At 40.4% G+C, this 18,725-nt stretch overlaps 1 protein-coding gene across 1 annotated transcript in view; it reads right to left on the reverse strand.

Moving 5' to 3' along the window:
* LOC105896014 (basement membrane-specific heparan sulfate proteoglycan core protein-like) overlaps positions 1 to 18,725 on the reverse strand; it is a 35,121-nt gene that overhangs the window by 11,796 nt on the left and 4,600 nt on the right. The window contains exon 3 of the mRNA XM_042710551.1: positions 17,575 to 17,841. Within this exon, the coding sequence (XP_042566485.1) occupies positions 17,575 to 17,841 (267 nt within the window). The remainder of the gene's footprint in view (positions 1 to 17,574; positions 17,842 to 18,725) is intronic.

Below are 18,725 nucleotides of genomic sequence, written 5' to 3' on the forward strand. Positions count from 1 at the left end.
CAAAAGCCTTGACGCAATGAAAGAATATCTGTATGAAAGGGTAACATTTCAGTGACAAAAAGAAACAGACACATTTTACTGGACTGAGTTCTTGCTCTTTCATGCACTTTCTTTGCAGCACAGACACTCAAAAGAACATATGCATGCACACATCCAAATGCAGGCACATCCACAGGTGTTTGTGCTCACACCTTTAGAGACTGTAGAAAGTTATGTCTGCAGTGGGCTACTTTAAATTCCAAAACACCACAGATATGCATTCTTTCTGGCCTTACCACTTAGAGCCACATGGTAAAGAAGAGGGTAATCATTTATTTAGTAAATATATTTAGCCTGATGTCACACTGTAAGAGCAGTAAACTGTGAAACAAATTATGTTTTCTAACTAGCCCTATATATGCACACTCATACAGAGAAAGGTACAGAGAAACTTCCAGAACCCACACAAAAACTGGCATAACTCACCGAACAGCAGGCCTAGAGGAGAGAGCTCCATACTGTGTGCCTTCCAGTTACTGAGTGATTGAGATCTTTGAGTGTGATGCAAGAGAAAGAGACGCACAAGAGACAGACCATACCCCCTCACACCCTCACAGACCGCCCCCACGCACACAGACAGAACATGGGAGGGTTGAAGTTGTACAGAAAGTGAGAGAGAGGCAGTGATGACATGTATTTATTTATTTATTTGCTTGTTTGACTGACTGATTAAATAGTTAGATGTATAACAGACAAAGTATTTTGGACAAAGATTCAACTTGTTTTCTCAAGTGAGTGTCAGCCTCTAAATGTCCATTTCTTTTAATCTCTAGAAGCCATGCAGAAGAAGGAACTGAAACAGGATAACACACAAATACTCATGAATGTGAATGACAGAGGAAGTGCTCGAGAGTTATTAGTGAGGGTTGCACTAGACTAGAGATACTAGAGGTACCATGTACTGTCATAACATTTATACATGCAGATGATCATATCAGACTCTAACAACAGCTGGTTTGTGAATATGTCACTATAGCAGTGGATAGATTCATACTTCTACAGCTCTGCTGAAAGGAAGGTGTTTGTCTTCTGTGTGGTTGGGGTGGAGAAGAGGAGGCCTGAATCCCTCATGTCAGACAGAGGCAGATGGGCTTCCCCTGACTGGCCTTCTGCTCAAAGTCTTCTGCTTGTTGCCACTTTTATTCTACACCACTGGTATGTCACCTCCAGATCCTCTGAGAAACACATTTGTTTTCATGACAAAGAAATAGCAATAAAGAAAACATGCATTCTGATGTGGAGTTCTAGTGTAGTTTATCAATGTAATTTGTGTATGTTTTGTATGTGTTACATTCTGTACAAATATGCTTCTGTGAAAGAGGAAGCAGAGAGAAGAGACCGTTGGACAGCTGCTGTGTTCTGACAAAAGCCACAAAGTTAAAAAACAAGGGGTGGCACAAGTGTGAACTTCAAAAGAGCGCAGTATGGGCTTTTCTCATGACATACCCCTGGTGTGGTTTGGGTGTTGTTATTTTCAGTTGCCTTGTCTTTAGTATCAACTGTTAGAGTTGGAGATAAACAAGCTTGCTGTATTTAATAGAAGAATGCCTCCTCTTTATTTTAGTATGAGCAGTGATGGATCAGAGTAGTGTACCAGTGGTGGTGAATAGTGATCAAGGCCTTAAGGAACAAAGGAACAGTCTGCAGTTCAAAAGTATGAAATATTTGGTCTTGATCCATACGTAGATTTCCTTTGTAAGTAGAAGCCACTGTGTAACTTATATGAATCGTACTTACTTATAATTATTATTATGTTGTAGTGTATTTCCACTGCAAGTGCACCCCTCTGCTCATCTACTCTACTCTAGATGGTCTGTGTGCCCTTTCTACACACAGCTCCCAGCACGTACAGGAAACCAAAAGCCAAAGCCACAATCTCTCACTTCCTGTCACTGTGCTAGAGACGATAGAGAGATAGACAAGATAGAGAGATAGAGAGAGAAGATAGAATGAACAATATCATTACAGATAGAGAGTGATAGAGAGATAGAGATAAGATAGAATGAACAATATCATGGGGGGTGGGGGGGGGGGGTAGTGCTGTATTACTGGAACAAAGCCACAGTTGTTTTGCCCTTGCTGACAAACTATCATCTTTGGTTTCACACGTTGCATGGTTGAGCTCCATTTTGACAACTGAAAAGTAGACGGTCAGTGGGCCCTAACTACACACAGCGCACAGCACAGGAGGCCATAACCATGGCTGTCTATGCATCTGTTGTGGTCAGTTGTGTTCGGTTCTTTTCTGTGTCCCGAGCAGAGATGAAGCTCCGTCATGGTAGTGCAGCCAGTAGGGCTAAAGGGGAAGTGAGCACTGTCCCTTTAAGAAGAAGAAAACTAATGGGGACAGTGGTTGAAGTCACTGAGGTATGAGGCTGTTTATTGAATGTTCACTATGTCAGGTTCAGTTGGCCTGCGGTTCATCGGTTTCAAAGGTAATTCACATGTGTTTTAATGCACTGTTGAAGGCACAGGTCTGCATGTACAGGTAGTGATGGATACATTGAGGCTTTCTGATGAAGAAAGGACATGCAGTGTTTATCTATCTGTTGTGGTCAGTTGTGTTCTGTTCTTTTCTGAGCAGAGATGAAGCTCTTTCATGGTAGTGCAGCCAGTAGCAGGGCTAAAGGGGAAGTGAGCACTGCCCCTTTAAGAAGAAGAAAACTAATGGGGACAGTGGTTAAAGTCACTGAGGTATGAGTCTGTTTATTGAGTGCTGCTCCTCTCCTCTCCCCAACCCTGACCCTTAGCAATGGCGCTCCTCTCCTCTCCTCTCCTCTCCTCCTCTCCTCTCCTCTCCTCTCCTCTCCCCAACCCTGACCCTTAGCAATGGCGCTCCTCTCCTCTCCTCTCCTCCTCTTCTCTCCCCAACCCTGACCCTTAGCAATGGCGCTCCTCTCCTCTCCTCCTCTTCTCTCCCCAACCCTGACCCTTAGCAATGGCGCTCCTCTCCTCTCCTCTTCTCTCCTCTCCTCTCCCCAACACTGACCCTTAATGGTGCCCCTCTCCTCTCCTCTGTTCTGTTCTTTTATAATTTGGGCCACAGTCAGAAGAGGGGGGGGGGGGTCACCTTCTCACACTACCAAAGCAGAGATGAAGTTCTGTCATGGTAGTGCAGCCAGTAGCAGGGCTAAAGGGGAAGTGACCACTGTCCCTTTAAGAAGAAGAAAACTAAGTGGGACAGTGGTTGAAGTCACTGAGGTATGAGTCTGTTTATTGAGTGGTGCTCCTCTCCTCTCCTCTCCTATCCTCTCCTCCCACTCCTCTCCTCAACCCTAACCCTTAGCAATGGCTCTCCTCTCCTACGGTGTTCATTTTAGGACATCCTCAGATCTCAGACTCAAGTGTCAGACTCAAACGAAAAGGCGTCAGGTCTCAAACCAAAAATCGTCAGACTCAGGCGAAACGGCTTCATTCTCAGACAAAACGGCGTAATTCTACTGTGTCTAATAGCAACTTGCCTTTGCACAGGCATGACACAGAAGTACAGCAAAAGACAGAGACAGCCTTTCTAACAGGCGTCCAGACATGAAAGAAATCATTACGTTTGCAGACATGTGACTTGTGGTTGAAACCATTCTTCCTGTCAGTGTTAGAATTCTGATGTTAGCACTGGAAGATTCACAAGCAGTTTATTACATCATTCAACATTCAGATTCAACTTACAGTAATCACTGTGATCATATATATGACATACAGAAACAAGCCCAAAAGCCTTGAGACAATGAAAGAATATCTGTATGAAAGTGTTACGTTTCAGTGACAAAAAGAAACAGACACATTTTACTGCACTGAGCTCTTGTACTTTCATGCACTTTCTTTACAGCACAGACACTCAAAAGAACATATGCATGCACACATCCAAATGCAGGCACATCCACAGGTGTTTGTGCTCACACCTTTAGAGACTGTAGAAAGTTATGTCTGCAGTGGGCTACTTTAAATTCCCAAACACTACAGAAATGCATTGTTTCTGGCCTTACCACTCTCTAAGAGCCATAAGGTAAAGAAGAGGGTAATCATTTATTTAGTAAATATATTTAGCCTGATGTCACACTGTAAGAGCAGTAAACTGTGAAACAAATGATGTGGTCTAACTGGGCCTACATATGCACACTCATACAGAGAAAGGTACAGAGAAACTTCCAGAACCCACACCCAAACAGGCATAACTCACCGAACAGCAGGCCTAGAGGAGAGAGCTCCATACTGTGTGCCTTCCCGTTACTGAGTGATTGAGATCTTTGAGTGTGATGCAAGAGAAAGAGACGCACAAGAGACAGACCACACCTCCACACCCCGCCCCCACGCACACAGACATAACACGGGAGGATTGAAGTTGTACAGAAAGTGAGAGAGAGGCAGTGATGACATATGTATTTATTTATTTAATTGCTTGTTTGACTGACTGATTACAGTTTTTCTCGATTGCTAACACACATTTTTTGAAAGCATGCCTCGTTTCCTCAAAACTCTAAACACAAATCCCAAAACCACTCACACAAAATGCAAAACCCTTTATATATCCTGCAAAAGGCAACTTTGCTTTCAAAACAGTGTTATGTCACCTCAAAAGGGTACTTTGTTTTCTAATGACAAACACAGCCCATTATATGAGTAGACATTCTAAGCATCGATTGAACACTGATGTGCTCAATAGAAAACACTACTATGAAATGGGAAAACACCAGTATGAAGGCCTTATCAGGAACATTATGTTACTATACGCTTACTCCTGTAGTAAAATATAACTGTATAATGCTTTTACGCAAATATAAAACAACACACAAATATACAGTAACAACTAAAATATTTCTTTATTTTTTCCAAAAGTGCTGTAGCCTATACATCACAGCAAACACAAATGAATGTGTAAATGATTTGCACAGAACAAACAATAGGATATAGGCCAGTACAGTCAACAAAAAAAAAGAAAGAAAAATGTAAAATAAAAAAGGACAAAAAACTACTGCATCCTGTTCTAGCTCAAGACAATATTGACAATGTGCTATCAGAAATAGACCTACACAGTGTTGTGAATGTTGTTGCATTTTGTGTGAGTGGTTTAGGGATTTGTGTTTAGAGTTTTGAGAAAACGAGGCATGCTGCATGTGTGTAAGCAATCGAGAAAAACTGTAACATTGGATTGGATTACAATACAGTACAGTAATGTGTCAGTGCTGATAGGACGCAATCAGTTGTGGAAATGTATATGACCTACTTGCACATAGTCATAGCATAACTGTTTGACTGTCGGAGTTTCTGACAAAAGGCACCCTGTACACCTGCTTTATTCTCAAGGTGTTCCGCCTTAGAACACAGTCCACTGTGGCTAGGCTCACTGTATTGATGTTTAGGAATTAGTCTTGGTCATCAATGGTTGCACTTTGTATTTGTTTACGTAATTTTACAGATACAGTACAATGGAAAATACAAGAATACTATGCTCCTGATAAGGCATTCAAACTAGTGTTTTCTTGTCATAGTAGTGTTTCTTACCTATTCCCTCTTCTGAATGTCCAGAGAATGGATGCAACTGAGAAGCGGCTTATATTTGGTTGAACCCTCTGGCCAGCCTCCTGCATGGTCAAACCATGGTTGACCACAGGGTTGACCACAGTGGCCCGAATCTCATCAGAGATAATGGCTCTCCTTCTTGCTCTTTCTCTTCATCCTCTTCCTCCTCCTCCTCCTCCTCTTACTCTCACTCCTCTGCCTTTCTGATCACCTCTCACTTCAATGTTGCCATCAATTGTTCTCCAAACCAGGAGCTAACCTGTGGCCATCATATTGCTAAAGCTTTGATTTCAAATTGCACAACAGCCTTGGAAATGGAAGTTTTGCCAATTGAATAGCAGTGTGTTCTGTCTGAACACAAGGAGGTTTTGGCATTGATGAAGTGTGCAAAGTAGAGAGGATGGTGTTTAGTGTTTTGAAGAAAGTGTGGTTAACAATTGAAATTTGTGTCTAAAGCAGATAATTGTGTGTTGTGAGTTGAAGAAAGTGCGGTTAACAATTGAAATCTGTGTCTAAAGCACATAATTGTGCTTATAGTTTAGCAGAATTGGTTTAGGGAGTTGGCACATGAGTTACAGGTTGTGGTCATTGTGCCATAAGTTCCAGTTTTTGAATGTAATCAATCGAGAAAAACTGTAAAACAACTCAAATTAAGGATTGATTAGGCCATTACCCTTATTCTGTCCTTTCCAAACATAATGATAGATGTTAGTCATTATGTTACAATACACATATACAGTTTGCAACAAGTTGTGTTACTCATTGTTATACACACACACACACACCAATTGTGTTCATGGTCATTCTGTGGTGTTTTCCCAAAGAGATAAGTTAATACAATTCACCAGAAAAGACATTTTACAAACAACACTTGTGAGAAAATGGCATTGCTTCAGAAAACACTTTAGAAGACAAATGTATAGCTTTAAAATAGATGCTCAAAGGCATATAACTGAAAAGCAGAAGCAAAAACAGCCTTGACTCTCTTGGACGTTAGGGAAGTCCTAAGCCTTGGTAACAGGTACATGGAGCTTTACGGACGTTATAGGATACATATCATCTCACAACAGGTTGAAGACAGTACGCCAAAGGCACTGTAGCTAAATAAAAAAGGAAAACAAATAGAGTAATTTCCTCTAAAAAACTGATATAATATACATAATGTACACACTGCTTTTACAATTCCTCATCCAGCAGATACGGATACTGATATGTTAACATTTATCTCTTCACATATTTCAAAATATAAACACATTGACCTCTCTGCAGTGGCATATATAGGGGGGTGATAGTGTCATAGACATCTGTACTTCCTATGGGGAGAAATTGATTAAAATGATTGAAATTGTCAGGGTCGATCACTAACCACTGCCGCCACATCCCCTCCCCCTGGACGCATATTCCGCAATTACATGAAGTTCTGCAGCCATAATACTATTTAAAAATATATATATTTCCTTTGGAGGGGCAACTTCAGTCGAGGAGGGCAAATGGGCAGTTGCCCGAGCAACCTTAGCCCCCTCCTGTGCACGTCCCTGCTGCTTTCCCTGTTTACCTGTGTGAGGTGAAAGGCAGTACGTGTCTAGATGTGTGGACACTGTTAGCTTTGTTTTTTTCCCTTGTTTTTGTGCTGTGTCTTTATGCCTTGTCTTTGTGCCTAGTTTATGTGTTTTGTTTTGGGGCCTTGTGTTGTACCTAGTTTTGTGCCTAGTGTTTGTACAGTGCCCTCCACAATTATTGGCACCCCTAGTGAATATGAGTAAAACAGGCTATAAAAAAATATGTCTTTGCTGTTTATCCTCTTGGTCTTTCACTCAAAATATTCACAAAAATCTTACCTTTTCATTGAAGTAAAACTATTGAAAGAAAAAAAAACTGTTGACATTAAATAAATATTTTTCCCCAAAACATGTGTGCCACAATTATTGGCACCCCTTAATTTAATGTTTTGTGCAGCCTCCCTTTGCCAAGATAACAGCTCTGAGTCTTCTCCTATAATGCGTGATGAGGTTGGTGAACACATGGCACGGGATCTGAGACCATTCCTTCATGCAGTATCTCTCCAGATCCTTCAGATTCTGAGGTCAACGTTTGTAGACTCGGCTTCAGCTTATCCCACAGATTTTCTATGGGGTTTAGGTCGTGAGACTGTGATGGCCCTGGCAAAACCTTTATTCTGCGGTCGGTGAACCATTTTTGTGTTGATTTTGAGGTGTGCTTTGGATCATTGACCTGCTGGAAGGTCTAACCACAGCCCATTTTAAGCTTACTGGAGGGGGCTGTTGGGTTTTCATTTAATATCTGCTGGTATTTGATGGAGTCCATGATACCATGTATCCTAACAAGATGTCCAGGGCCTTTGGAAGAAAAACAGCCCCACAACATCAAAGATCCGCCACCATTCTTCACATTGGGTATGGGGGTCTTTTCTGTATGGCTATCTTTCTGTCTACGCCAAACCCACCTTTGATGTTTGTTGCCAAAAAGCTTTATTTTGGTCTCATCTGACCATATAACTCGGCCCCATTGAAAGTCTGACTTACATTTGGCAAACTGTAGGCGCTTTAGTTTGTAGTTGATTGACAGCAGAGGCTTTTTTCTGGCAACCCTCCAAAACAACTTGTGGTGATGTAGGTGGTGTCTGATGGTAGTTTTGGAGACTTTCTGACCCCAAGACTCAACTCACCTCTACGATTCTCCAGCTGTGATCCTTGAAGATTCTTTTGCCAGTCGAACCATCCTCCTCACGGTGCGTGGGGTCAATGTACACACACGTCCTCTTCCAGGCTGATTGTACACACACGTCCTCTTCCAGGCTGATTCTTAACATCTCCTGTCGCTTTAAACTTCTTAATTATTTCCATGATAGTGGAAATGGGTATTTTCAACTCTTTAGAGATTTTCTTGTGTCCATTTCTTGATTTGTGCAGCTCCACAACTTTCCGTCGCACATCGTCACTGTGTTCTTGGGTCTTTCCCATAGTGATGAATGACTAATGGAATTTGGCCTGTGTCACCTCATATTTGTACGCCAGTGGAACAGGAAGTCATGGTTGACCTCTTAAGAGTTCCTTATCAAACAGGTGACCTTAAAAATGTAAAACATGACTGGAAATATACTTCAGTTAGATTTTAATTATAAGATTTTCCTAGGGGTGCCAATAATTGTTGCACACATGTTTTGGGGAAAAATATTTATTTAATGTCAACAGTTTTTTTTTCTTTCAATAGCTTTACTTCAATGAAAAGGTAAGATTTTTGTGAATATTTTGAGTGAAAGACCAAGAGGATAAACAGCAAAGACATATTTTTTTATAGCCTGTTTTGCTCATATTCACTAGGGGTGCCAATAATTGTGGAGGGCACTGTATATAGTGTGGGGCCTAGCTTGGCCCTAGACAGGTGCCGGTATTTGGGCCTAAATCGGCTAAGCAGGTGCCCAGGATACAGGTTACTTGGGTTACTGTGGGTACTGATGTCCAAGGGCCTTGTCCAGGGCCTTTGGAAGATAAAATTGGAGATAAAATTGGAGATAAAATACTGTGTGTATTTGATGTTTTGATGTTTGTTTGTTGGCACAGGTGTGGGGTTGACATAGTCCCCCCGTTGTAAATAAATAGATCTATATTTTCATAAGAAGTTACCATCTCCTGCACCCTTCTTCCCCACTACACCACCAAGTCCAGTCGCCACATCCCCCAAAGAACGTGGGATGACCGCCCGGTCTCTCACAACAGGTTGAAGACAGTAGCCAAAGGCACTGTAGCTAAATAAAACAAACAATTGTGTTCAATACTACAGCCTGCAAGTAAGCCTTTATTGGTGGTAGTGGGCAAGTCTTTTTCATGAACGGTGAACACACTGACTTGACACAGTAAGTATTACAGCATCGCTAATCTAGGAGAACACAGAGTCAACTTTCCTCATGCCCAAACAGGCATACTCGCCACTGTCAGATTCATCCACCGAACCCACGGTCTTATACTCGTTACTCTCGCTCCAGGACTTGGACGGGATCAGCTCCTCCTCGTCTTTGTACCAGATGTACTCCCAGTCGCTGATGAGCTCTTTGTTAAAACAGGTATAGGACTTGGTAAATGTTCTGAAACAGGCATGAAAACAATTGTAAAAAGGGTGAGAATAATAAAAAAAAAATGCTGGTCTGATGTTAGCAACAAGGTGTTAAAATGTAACATTTTAACTCCAATGTAAAAGTAATGTATGAAATGATATTAATACAAAATACAGATGACAATGAGGAACTAAGGTGGATATTATCAAATTAATCAGTAGTAGAGATCTTCGGAGATAATTCATTCATTCATTCTTTCATCTTTCATTGACCTTCCATGTTCCCATATTGTAACACTGAACTGAACACTAAATCACAAATCAAAAAAGAAAAAAAGAGAGAAAATGTGTGTTGCTGTTACAAAGGGTGTCTATCACATCACTGATGAATTAATCAGAATTAACTGAACAACAGGAATGTTTTACCCCTTAGGCTGTTTAAAAAGATGTGGCCAAAGAGTGTAATGATGAACGCCTACTGAATGTTGAATCTAAATGAATCTATGGACAAAATTTCTCACTGTGTGTATTATGTCTTATATCCAACAATGTGTATGTTTTACCCAACTTTGCCACTTTGTACCTGTGTTGGAATTTAGACCAGTCACCAATAGACACTCTGATTTGGACTGATCACATGAAGCCAAAATCAATGAATGACAAAGGATTTAAAGTAGGACTGGGCAACGATTACAAATTTTAATGGCGATTAATCGCATGATATCCCTGATTAATCACGATTAATCGCATTTGTATACGCAAAATCCAATAATTAATTCAAAAGTAGTGTATAGCGCACTTTTATTTTAAATGTTCTGCCATATGAACTAAAGTGCCATAACATTTGTTGTGCAAACACTTAACGTCAGCATTTTTATATAGTAGCAGTTAAATAAAATAAATACTTTGTGTAATTCTCAACTTAAACAATGTTATCAAAACAAACACAAAACTAAAGCTTATTGCCACTGCCAAGGCATTAATGTTAGTGTGGTGAAGCACCAAAAAGTTCAATGCTGGCAGTTACTCTGCTGTACGTAGTCTGCCGAAGCCTCCCTCCACTGTCTGTTTCGTTGAATGATTTGCAATTATCACATGTATGTATATAAGTCTTTGGCGATTTTAGCCTAACTATCGAGATTCTAAGTAACATGGAGACCAAACTTTGTTTGGTACTCCACGTAGATCATAAACCCTTGAATATACAAACGACTCAATTAAATCGGTTGAGAAATGTAAACACTATAGTGCTTTTTATCCAGCTCCACCGCAGCTCCACCGTTCACTTGCGTTTGTTTAGTCCAGCCTTTACCTTCCCAAGATGGTGGCGAGTTGGCACGTTGCAGCAATCATAATCATATATATATATATATGTCTATGGCAGCAATGCCCTTCTCCATGTTTGTTTATCCGCCCATTCCTTTCTTTTCCGGTTCCGCAACAGTCAGCAGCAGACTTTTACAAAATAAAAGCCTGTGAGCAACAGACTTTTACAATAATAAAATAAATAATAAAACCTGCGTTAACGCGCGATAAAATAATTGTCGCCGTTAATTAATTGATGCGTTAACGCAATAATAACGCGTTAACGTGCCCAGCCCTAATCTAAAGAGATATATTGAGGTGTAACCCCAAGAGGATGTGGTTTGACATTCACCTTTGAGCAAACCCACATTGCCAAAGGAAGGAGTCTAAAGAAAAAACCTGACCTTTCACTTCCTGTTTGTGCAGTGGTTCCTTTTCTTCTTTCCAACCACTTCTGGGTTAACCACAGAGGTATAATGAAAACCTATTATCCTAAACATGTGTTCAAGTGTGACTGATTCAGCTCATTGATTTCATGATTTTTAGAAAAAAAAGTTTATTGAATCCAAGTGAAAATTCAGCATACAAAAATACACTCTGATTTTATATTTGAATATAAATCTGCATATGAGACCAAATCTTGGAAAAATATATTATCATATTTTACAATACACACACACTTGCACCATATTTGAGAAAAGCTTTCAAAATATTAACAAGCACTGATAGACATATACAAATCACATTAATATATGTATATATAGACACACACACACACACACACACTTGTGAACTTTAAAAATATATATTTTAACTGTTAAATTAAAACACAGTAATCTCTACATAGGAAATATCTGTTCTACATACTTTGAGGCTGTACTTACAATTAATATGCATATAAGCTCCAGCAGTTTATAAAAACATCACTCTTTGTCTAGACGTTGAGGTTGAAATCGACATGAACTTGCCTTCATCTAGGGTCCAGGGTCACAATGTCATGATAGCCTAATGACCCCGACAGCCAAGCTGTGCCAACAACCTCTTTGGGTTTCCATTATACACAGGAAATACTCTCCTTCTAACACCACAAGGTTTAACTTATGGCAGTGATAAAGGGTGACAGTATTATGGAAATACTCTCCTTTTAACACCACAAGGCTTAACTTATGGCAATGATAAAGGGTGACAGTATTATGGAAATACTCTCCTTTTAACACCACAAGGCTTAACTTATGGCAATGATAAAGGGTGACAGTATTATGGAAATACTCTCCGTCTAACACCACAAGGTTTAACTTATGGCAATGATAAAAGGTGACAGTATTATGGAAATACTCTCCTTTTAACACCACAAGGTTTAACTTATGGCAATGATAAAAGGTGACAGTATTATGGAAATGGCTTTTCAATGCACTGAATGAAAAAGGAAGCATGACTGAAGAGAAAACATCAAAAGCAAAAGAAAAGGAATGTTTCTGTTCACACAGTTTCCCAGGGCTATTGTAGCATTCAGTCAAAGATGATAAGTACCAGAAACACTCGGCACAGGGAAGGAATAACTCTGGCAGTGAAGTCACTATGCATCTCACTAACACAACCTGTTGATACCCGTTACTTCTGGTTGAATGATGTTTATGAGTGCATGGTCTTGATCATGATGATGATCTCACACATCCAGGCTTGCACTTCATCCGTGTGCAATTGGAGTCACTTGCAGTGCATTTGTGTAATTGTCAAGCATCTGTGAACATGATACATTGACAAAAGGTAAAGAGGCATCACTTCTACTGTGAACAGAGGACACTGTAAACTACAACCACATCAGAATAAGATGTATATTTACTTTTGTTTCCAGGTTTTTTGGCTCCCTTTCTAACTTGAGCATAAGTTGCATCACTGGACCCCAGTGCGTATGTATGAGTGCACAAGCCCCATGCATTAGTGCAGTGTGTATGTATGAGTGCACAAGCTCTACACTCAGCCCCATGCATTAGTGCAGTGTGTATGTATGAGTGCACAAGCCCCCTGCATTAGCACAGTGCGTATGTATGAGTGCACAAGTTCTACACTCAGCCCCATGCATTAGTGCAGTGTGTATGTATGAGTGCACAAGCTCTACACTCAGCCCCATGCATTAGTGCAGTGCGTATGTATGAGTGCATAATCTCTACACTCAGGCATCTCTATTGCTTGCCAACTGTATTTGTGTGGACATCTGCATCATAGCGATGAAGAGAGACACAAATCTGATGTGATCTGAATTATACAGCGCCAGATATAAAAAAAAACGCTTTGTCTCCTTAAGAGATCGAAGTGGTGTTTATCAGTTTGCCAATGTAACAATGTACAAAATGAAGTTTAGTGCCTTTAATGAACTTCCCCAAATCTCTGCTGTATATATGTAAATATTTTTTGGGTTTCACTCCTGTGTTCAGTATTGTTCCTGATGGGGCGATATTTGATGTTGCACACCTTAAGACTTTCCATTACTTGGAAGTCTGTGACAGGGGTACCGTAAATCCTCAAATAAAGACCGGGATTCAATTAGAGGCCGGGTTTCAGATAGTAGCCGGGGGCGTGGTCGATACGGACAAATAAAGGCCGGGCTCGGAATACAGGCCGGGGGTAAAATAAGGTACCGGTAGCCTATTTTACTGTTGCCTACCAGCATCAGTCCATCAGCACAAAGCACACATCACAATTGAATTGAATGCATTTCATAAATACATGTTCTCCTCATGTTTAATGTTTTTGGCTAATTTCATGGGCTGTTTGCAATAAGAAAAGACATTTTACCACGTAGGCCTACTATTTGTTATTGTTCATGAAGGCAGGTCTGGCAATTTGTTATTGTTTAGCCTGTTTGCAGTTTTGCTTTACTGTCCTTGATCTCCTAAAATGACAACCTTGATACAGGAGTCATGGGCCAATGCCAAAACACTACTGGTATGACCAGTGTACAATGAAAACATTTATATATTTTATTAATTATTTATTTTTTCCCTTTTTTTTCTAACTGCATGTACACACCAACTCCACTTATGATGAGTTTTTTCCTCAGAAAACATTCATAATTTAAGATGACCTACCATAGACATGTTGAAACTGACCACAATCTCTTACCTAAACCTTGTCTTTGCTGGGAGGTTGAACTGGGGCTGTTGCTCTGCTGCTGACCACTAGAGGGAGAAAGAGATCTTCTCGTGAGAAAAACAGGAAATTATTCATTGGCATGGATGGACAATACTTCTGATACATGTATTTAACATACAAAATAGTATTTTCTAATTTGTATTTAATGGGCCTAATAAAAATAGAATCTAAGTAGTGTAGTGTTCAGCATTTTTGCTTTTTAAAAACAAAGACAACACTTTCTCTAAAACTGTAAACATCATCATGTCACATGTATGCATCTGCATGCCTCTTTGGGAGACAGAACGGTGTGCTGAGCACATTGCCCATGCTTGATTAAGACACATGTCTTGTGAAAGTCAAAGATCAATGTCTGATTTGTCTTCTCTGATTCAGTGTAAAGGCCAACTTTTAGTACAGGCAACAAGAGCAGCTCAACACAAACTGACATAAAAGGGACATTTATAATGTGTGTCTGCTAGGGCAGTGTATACCATGTCACCTCCATGAATTTTGAAAGGAAGCAGACATTGGTAGCTTTTTGTCCCTCTCTCTGATTGGATGACAAGAAATTATATGATTCCTTTTTCGCTTTCTTGACATGGCCACGGTCACGGTTTGTATACGTAATATAAAATGCTTTAGTTTATTTTGATGATGTAATTGCTGTATTTTGCAATTTATTTTGATACTTTCACAGGTTGAATATGTTGTAACTTATATCTCATTTTTATTATTTAGATTTTTGCAATCCCTGACCACTGGTGTGTAAAACATCGATTAAAAACCCATTACCCCATCACACACACGCACACACATACAAACACACACAAACACGCACACACACAAACACACAAAAACACACACGCACACACACACAAACACGGACACACACACAAACCCACACACACACACACACACACCAAACAAACACACACACACAGACACAATCCATGACTACCCATTTAAATGAATGAAAAAACTTACGGGTTTGGTGTCACTGAACCTGATCCTCAGGGGAGAGAGTTTTAGAAGTCATTGTTGTGTCACATGTTCGTTTTGAATTAAAAACAGTCTGTTCATTTACACTAAATACATTAAATGTGTCAGGTCTCTGCTCTTCTCTCACCTTTGACCTTGCGGGAGCGACACAGCAGGACTAGTAAAATGACCAGAGCAAAGAGTATAAGCAGTCCCACCACTACGCCCACTGCTACCACCAAACTAGAGGACGCAGAATCTGAAACTTTAAACACAACAACCAGATCAACATGGCTGTTACTGAAATTAGTTGATTCCATTGATAAAAAACAATGCATATCTACTAACCTTTCCGACCTTTGACTATGACCCTGCTCTCTGGCGACTCTCCTTTCTCTGGGTTCCTGCACCTATAGACTCCTTCATGTGACTTTGAGACTGCAGGGATGGACATCTCCCCTGTGGTGGAGGTCTGGATGAGTGTCCCATCTTTATAGAAGTCAGCACTGATGTTTGATGGCTTATAGCGATATCTACAGTGCAGGGTCAGTGGATCTCCCTCAGTCACAGGATGGGCAGGACTCTCCAGGATCACATTACCAGCTGTACACAGAAGATCAGTTGGGTAATTTATTAACATAGTAAGCCTACCAACAGCACTCAAAGTTTCATATTTCATTTCTCTGGTCCTGAGAAATTATGAACAATTCCTTCACTGCAGAACCACCACATATATATATCAATCAGATAAATTAAATTGAAAATAACTGTATTAATTATGCTAAAAACAAACAATACTACAAATGTTCAGACATTATCAAATGATGCCTGATTACACTCACTGTGCACTGTGATGTTGACAGGATCACTCTGCTCTCCAGACTCAGACTGACACCAGTAAACTCCACTGTCTGATGATGATGCTGAGCTGATGCTGCAGGTGGATCCTGTTTCTAATCTCCAGTCAGTGGGACACTTTGATGCCCCTCCTCTGCCTGTGAACCACCTCAGTCTCCATCCAGTAGAGTTACCCTGAACCCCACAGCTCAGTGAGAGAGACTCGGATGTAAAGATCTGGGTCCAGTTTGAGTGGATGATCACAGAAGCTGGAGGAGACACACCTGAGACAGACAGTAAAAACAAACAGGTAGAAATAAAAGTCCCCAAGAGACACTCTGTGTCCTGAAACTAGATACCTGGTTGTACACATAGAGAGTGTTTATCTCACCTCTGACCCAAAGCGGCTGAGGTTGGCTGAACTCTGTGTGATAGGCTGGCTCTCCTCTCTCTGCTCTGCACACATACACCCCTCTGTGTCTAAGAGCAGCTGGGCTGAGAGTGTAGGAGCCTCCAGCTCCACTGATGCTGTCTGAGACCAGCTGTAGAGAATATCCCCTGTTATCATGTAACACATATACCAACTCAGGACTGTAGGGGGCAGTCTTGTACCAGTGGAATCTCCAGCCTGTAGTGGAGCCTCTAACCTCACAGCTCAGAGTCACTGAGTCTCCTTCAGTCAGCCACATCTGTGAAAGGGAACCCAGAACTGCCTGGGCTTTCTCTGTTTAAGAAGAATAGAAAGTTGTATTATGCACCACAACAGCTTCCACAGGTATAGCCCTCAGATATGATATAGCTACATATGATATGGCAGGGCATCTGTAAAATGGTCTTTGCTAACAATATAAATAAAGTCTGCAAACATCAGCATTATTCATTAAAATACATTTTTTCAGAACATATCCAATATAATGAGACACTTTCAACATTAGTCAATTAAAGACACATGTAATGTGGACAGTAAATGTCAATTAAAATAAACACATACTGACCTGAAGAAACTGTAATAACAACAGCAGCACTTTCTTCTGATTCTTTTTTATCACGTTTCCTTCGTCCTTTACAAGTATAGTTACCACTTTGGGATGGATTGATTTCATGTTCCTTTTCAGGCTTAGAGACTCCATTCCTAAACCAGCTGTACTCCCAGTCACTGCTCCCCCCACTCTTTATGTCACATCTGAGAGAGACCTTTTCTCCACTGAAGAACTCTGTCCAGTTTGATTTAAGGGTAACAGTTGGTGTTTCTGTCAAAGAAGAATTACAATTTAGAATTAATTTCTTTGATTTAAAAAAATATACATTTATAATTGTTTTCATAGGTAACCACTGGGCCCTAAACATCAGCATATCCATTTTCATTTTCAGACATTCTGCACATTACAATTATGAATACCATAACATACAGTAAATCAGATTAATTATACTACAGAGTTTAGGGATACAGCCAGGCATTTTTATAATATCCATATATCCTTGTAATACACCAAACTAACCTGTAACCTTTATCTCAAATCCATCACTGTACTGTGTACTGTACGGCTTTGATGCTGAAGAGAATGAAACAGAGTCATTGTCAAACACATCTAAACATAGAGAGTTTTTCACCCTCTCTCACACACACACACACACACACACACACACGATAATATCAATAATAATGATAATAGAATGTAGTTTCAAGTTTACCTTGAACTTTAACAGTTGTTTCACTGCTGATTTGCGATGATGTGGGAGCTTCTTTTCTCTCTCCCTTGCACCAGTACTGGCCATTACCTGATTTATTAACTTCTTTTAGAATAAATGTGTCTCCCTCAAACACAACATTGTTATCCCTGTCTTTATACCACTTATACACCCAGCCACTGTGAGACGCTATCACACACCTCAGAGTGAGTGTCTCTCCAGTGAACACAGGACTATGTGGCTCCACAGTCAGTGTAGCCAAAGGCAGGGCTGCAGAGGAACACATGGAGAGAAGAAGGAGCAAAGGACAATGAGTGTGTGAACTGTTCCATGTCTATCTGGATACAGGCATTGGGCCCAACCTTGGTAACTAGGCATCATAGTATTAAACATGTCCTTGTACTATTTCACAGCTGTGAGACATGTTATGATGACTGATGTTGAGGTGAAACCAGAGACAATATTCATAGCCATATTCAAATGTATAAGTAAATAGATGTAATTGTCATTTTAAATATCATCATTGTAAGTGTTTTCACCTGTGATACTGATAAAGACAGGGGCACTGAGCTTGGAAATCGTTGGTCTAGATCCTCTATGTCCTCTACATCTGTACTGGCCAGCTTTATTAGGGAGGGAGATGGTGGTGTTTTGACTTGGCCCATTGTGAATGCGGCCTCTACCTCTGTGCCAGTAATACCAATACCAGTCGTTGTACTCTGCTATGTGACACCTCAGAGTGACTTCATCTCCAGGGTAGTATGGACCCTGAGGAGGCACTACAGACAGTGTAGCTGTGGGCAGAGCTGTGGAGGAAAACATCATTAACAGACAAAGATTAATTTACTGATTGACTCCTACTGCATGAGTCAAGAAACAGGCTCTGGTGTCAAAGACCACCTTTAACATATTTAACATGAATGAGTTATAAACATTAATTACATTATATTACATATACATATTTAAAAAGGACCGTACCACACACCACATAAACTATACCTCTACCAACACTACCATGGCCCTGAATGAATAATTGCTTCTTTACTTCTTAACACATGAAGAAAGCAAAACTACAATATTTACCCCTCCACTGCCGCTCTCTCTCTCCCTCACCCAAACACACACACACACAAACACACACGCACACACACACG

Source organism: Clupea harengus, chromosome 18 (genome assembly GCF_900700415.2).
Source record: "Clupea harengus chromosome 18, Ch_v2.0.2, whole genome shotgun sequence".
Classification (NCBI taxonomy): Eukaryota; Metazoa; Chordata; class Actinopteri; order Clupeiformes; family Clupeidae; genus Clupea; species Clupea harengus.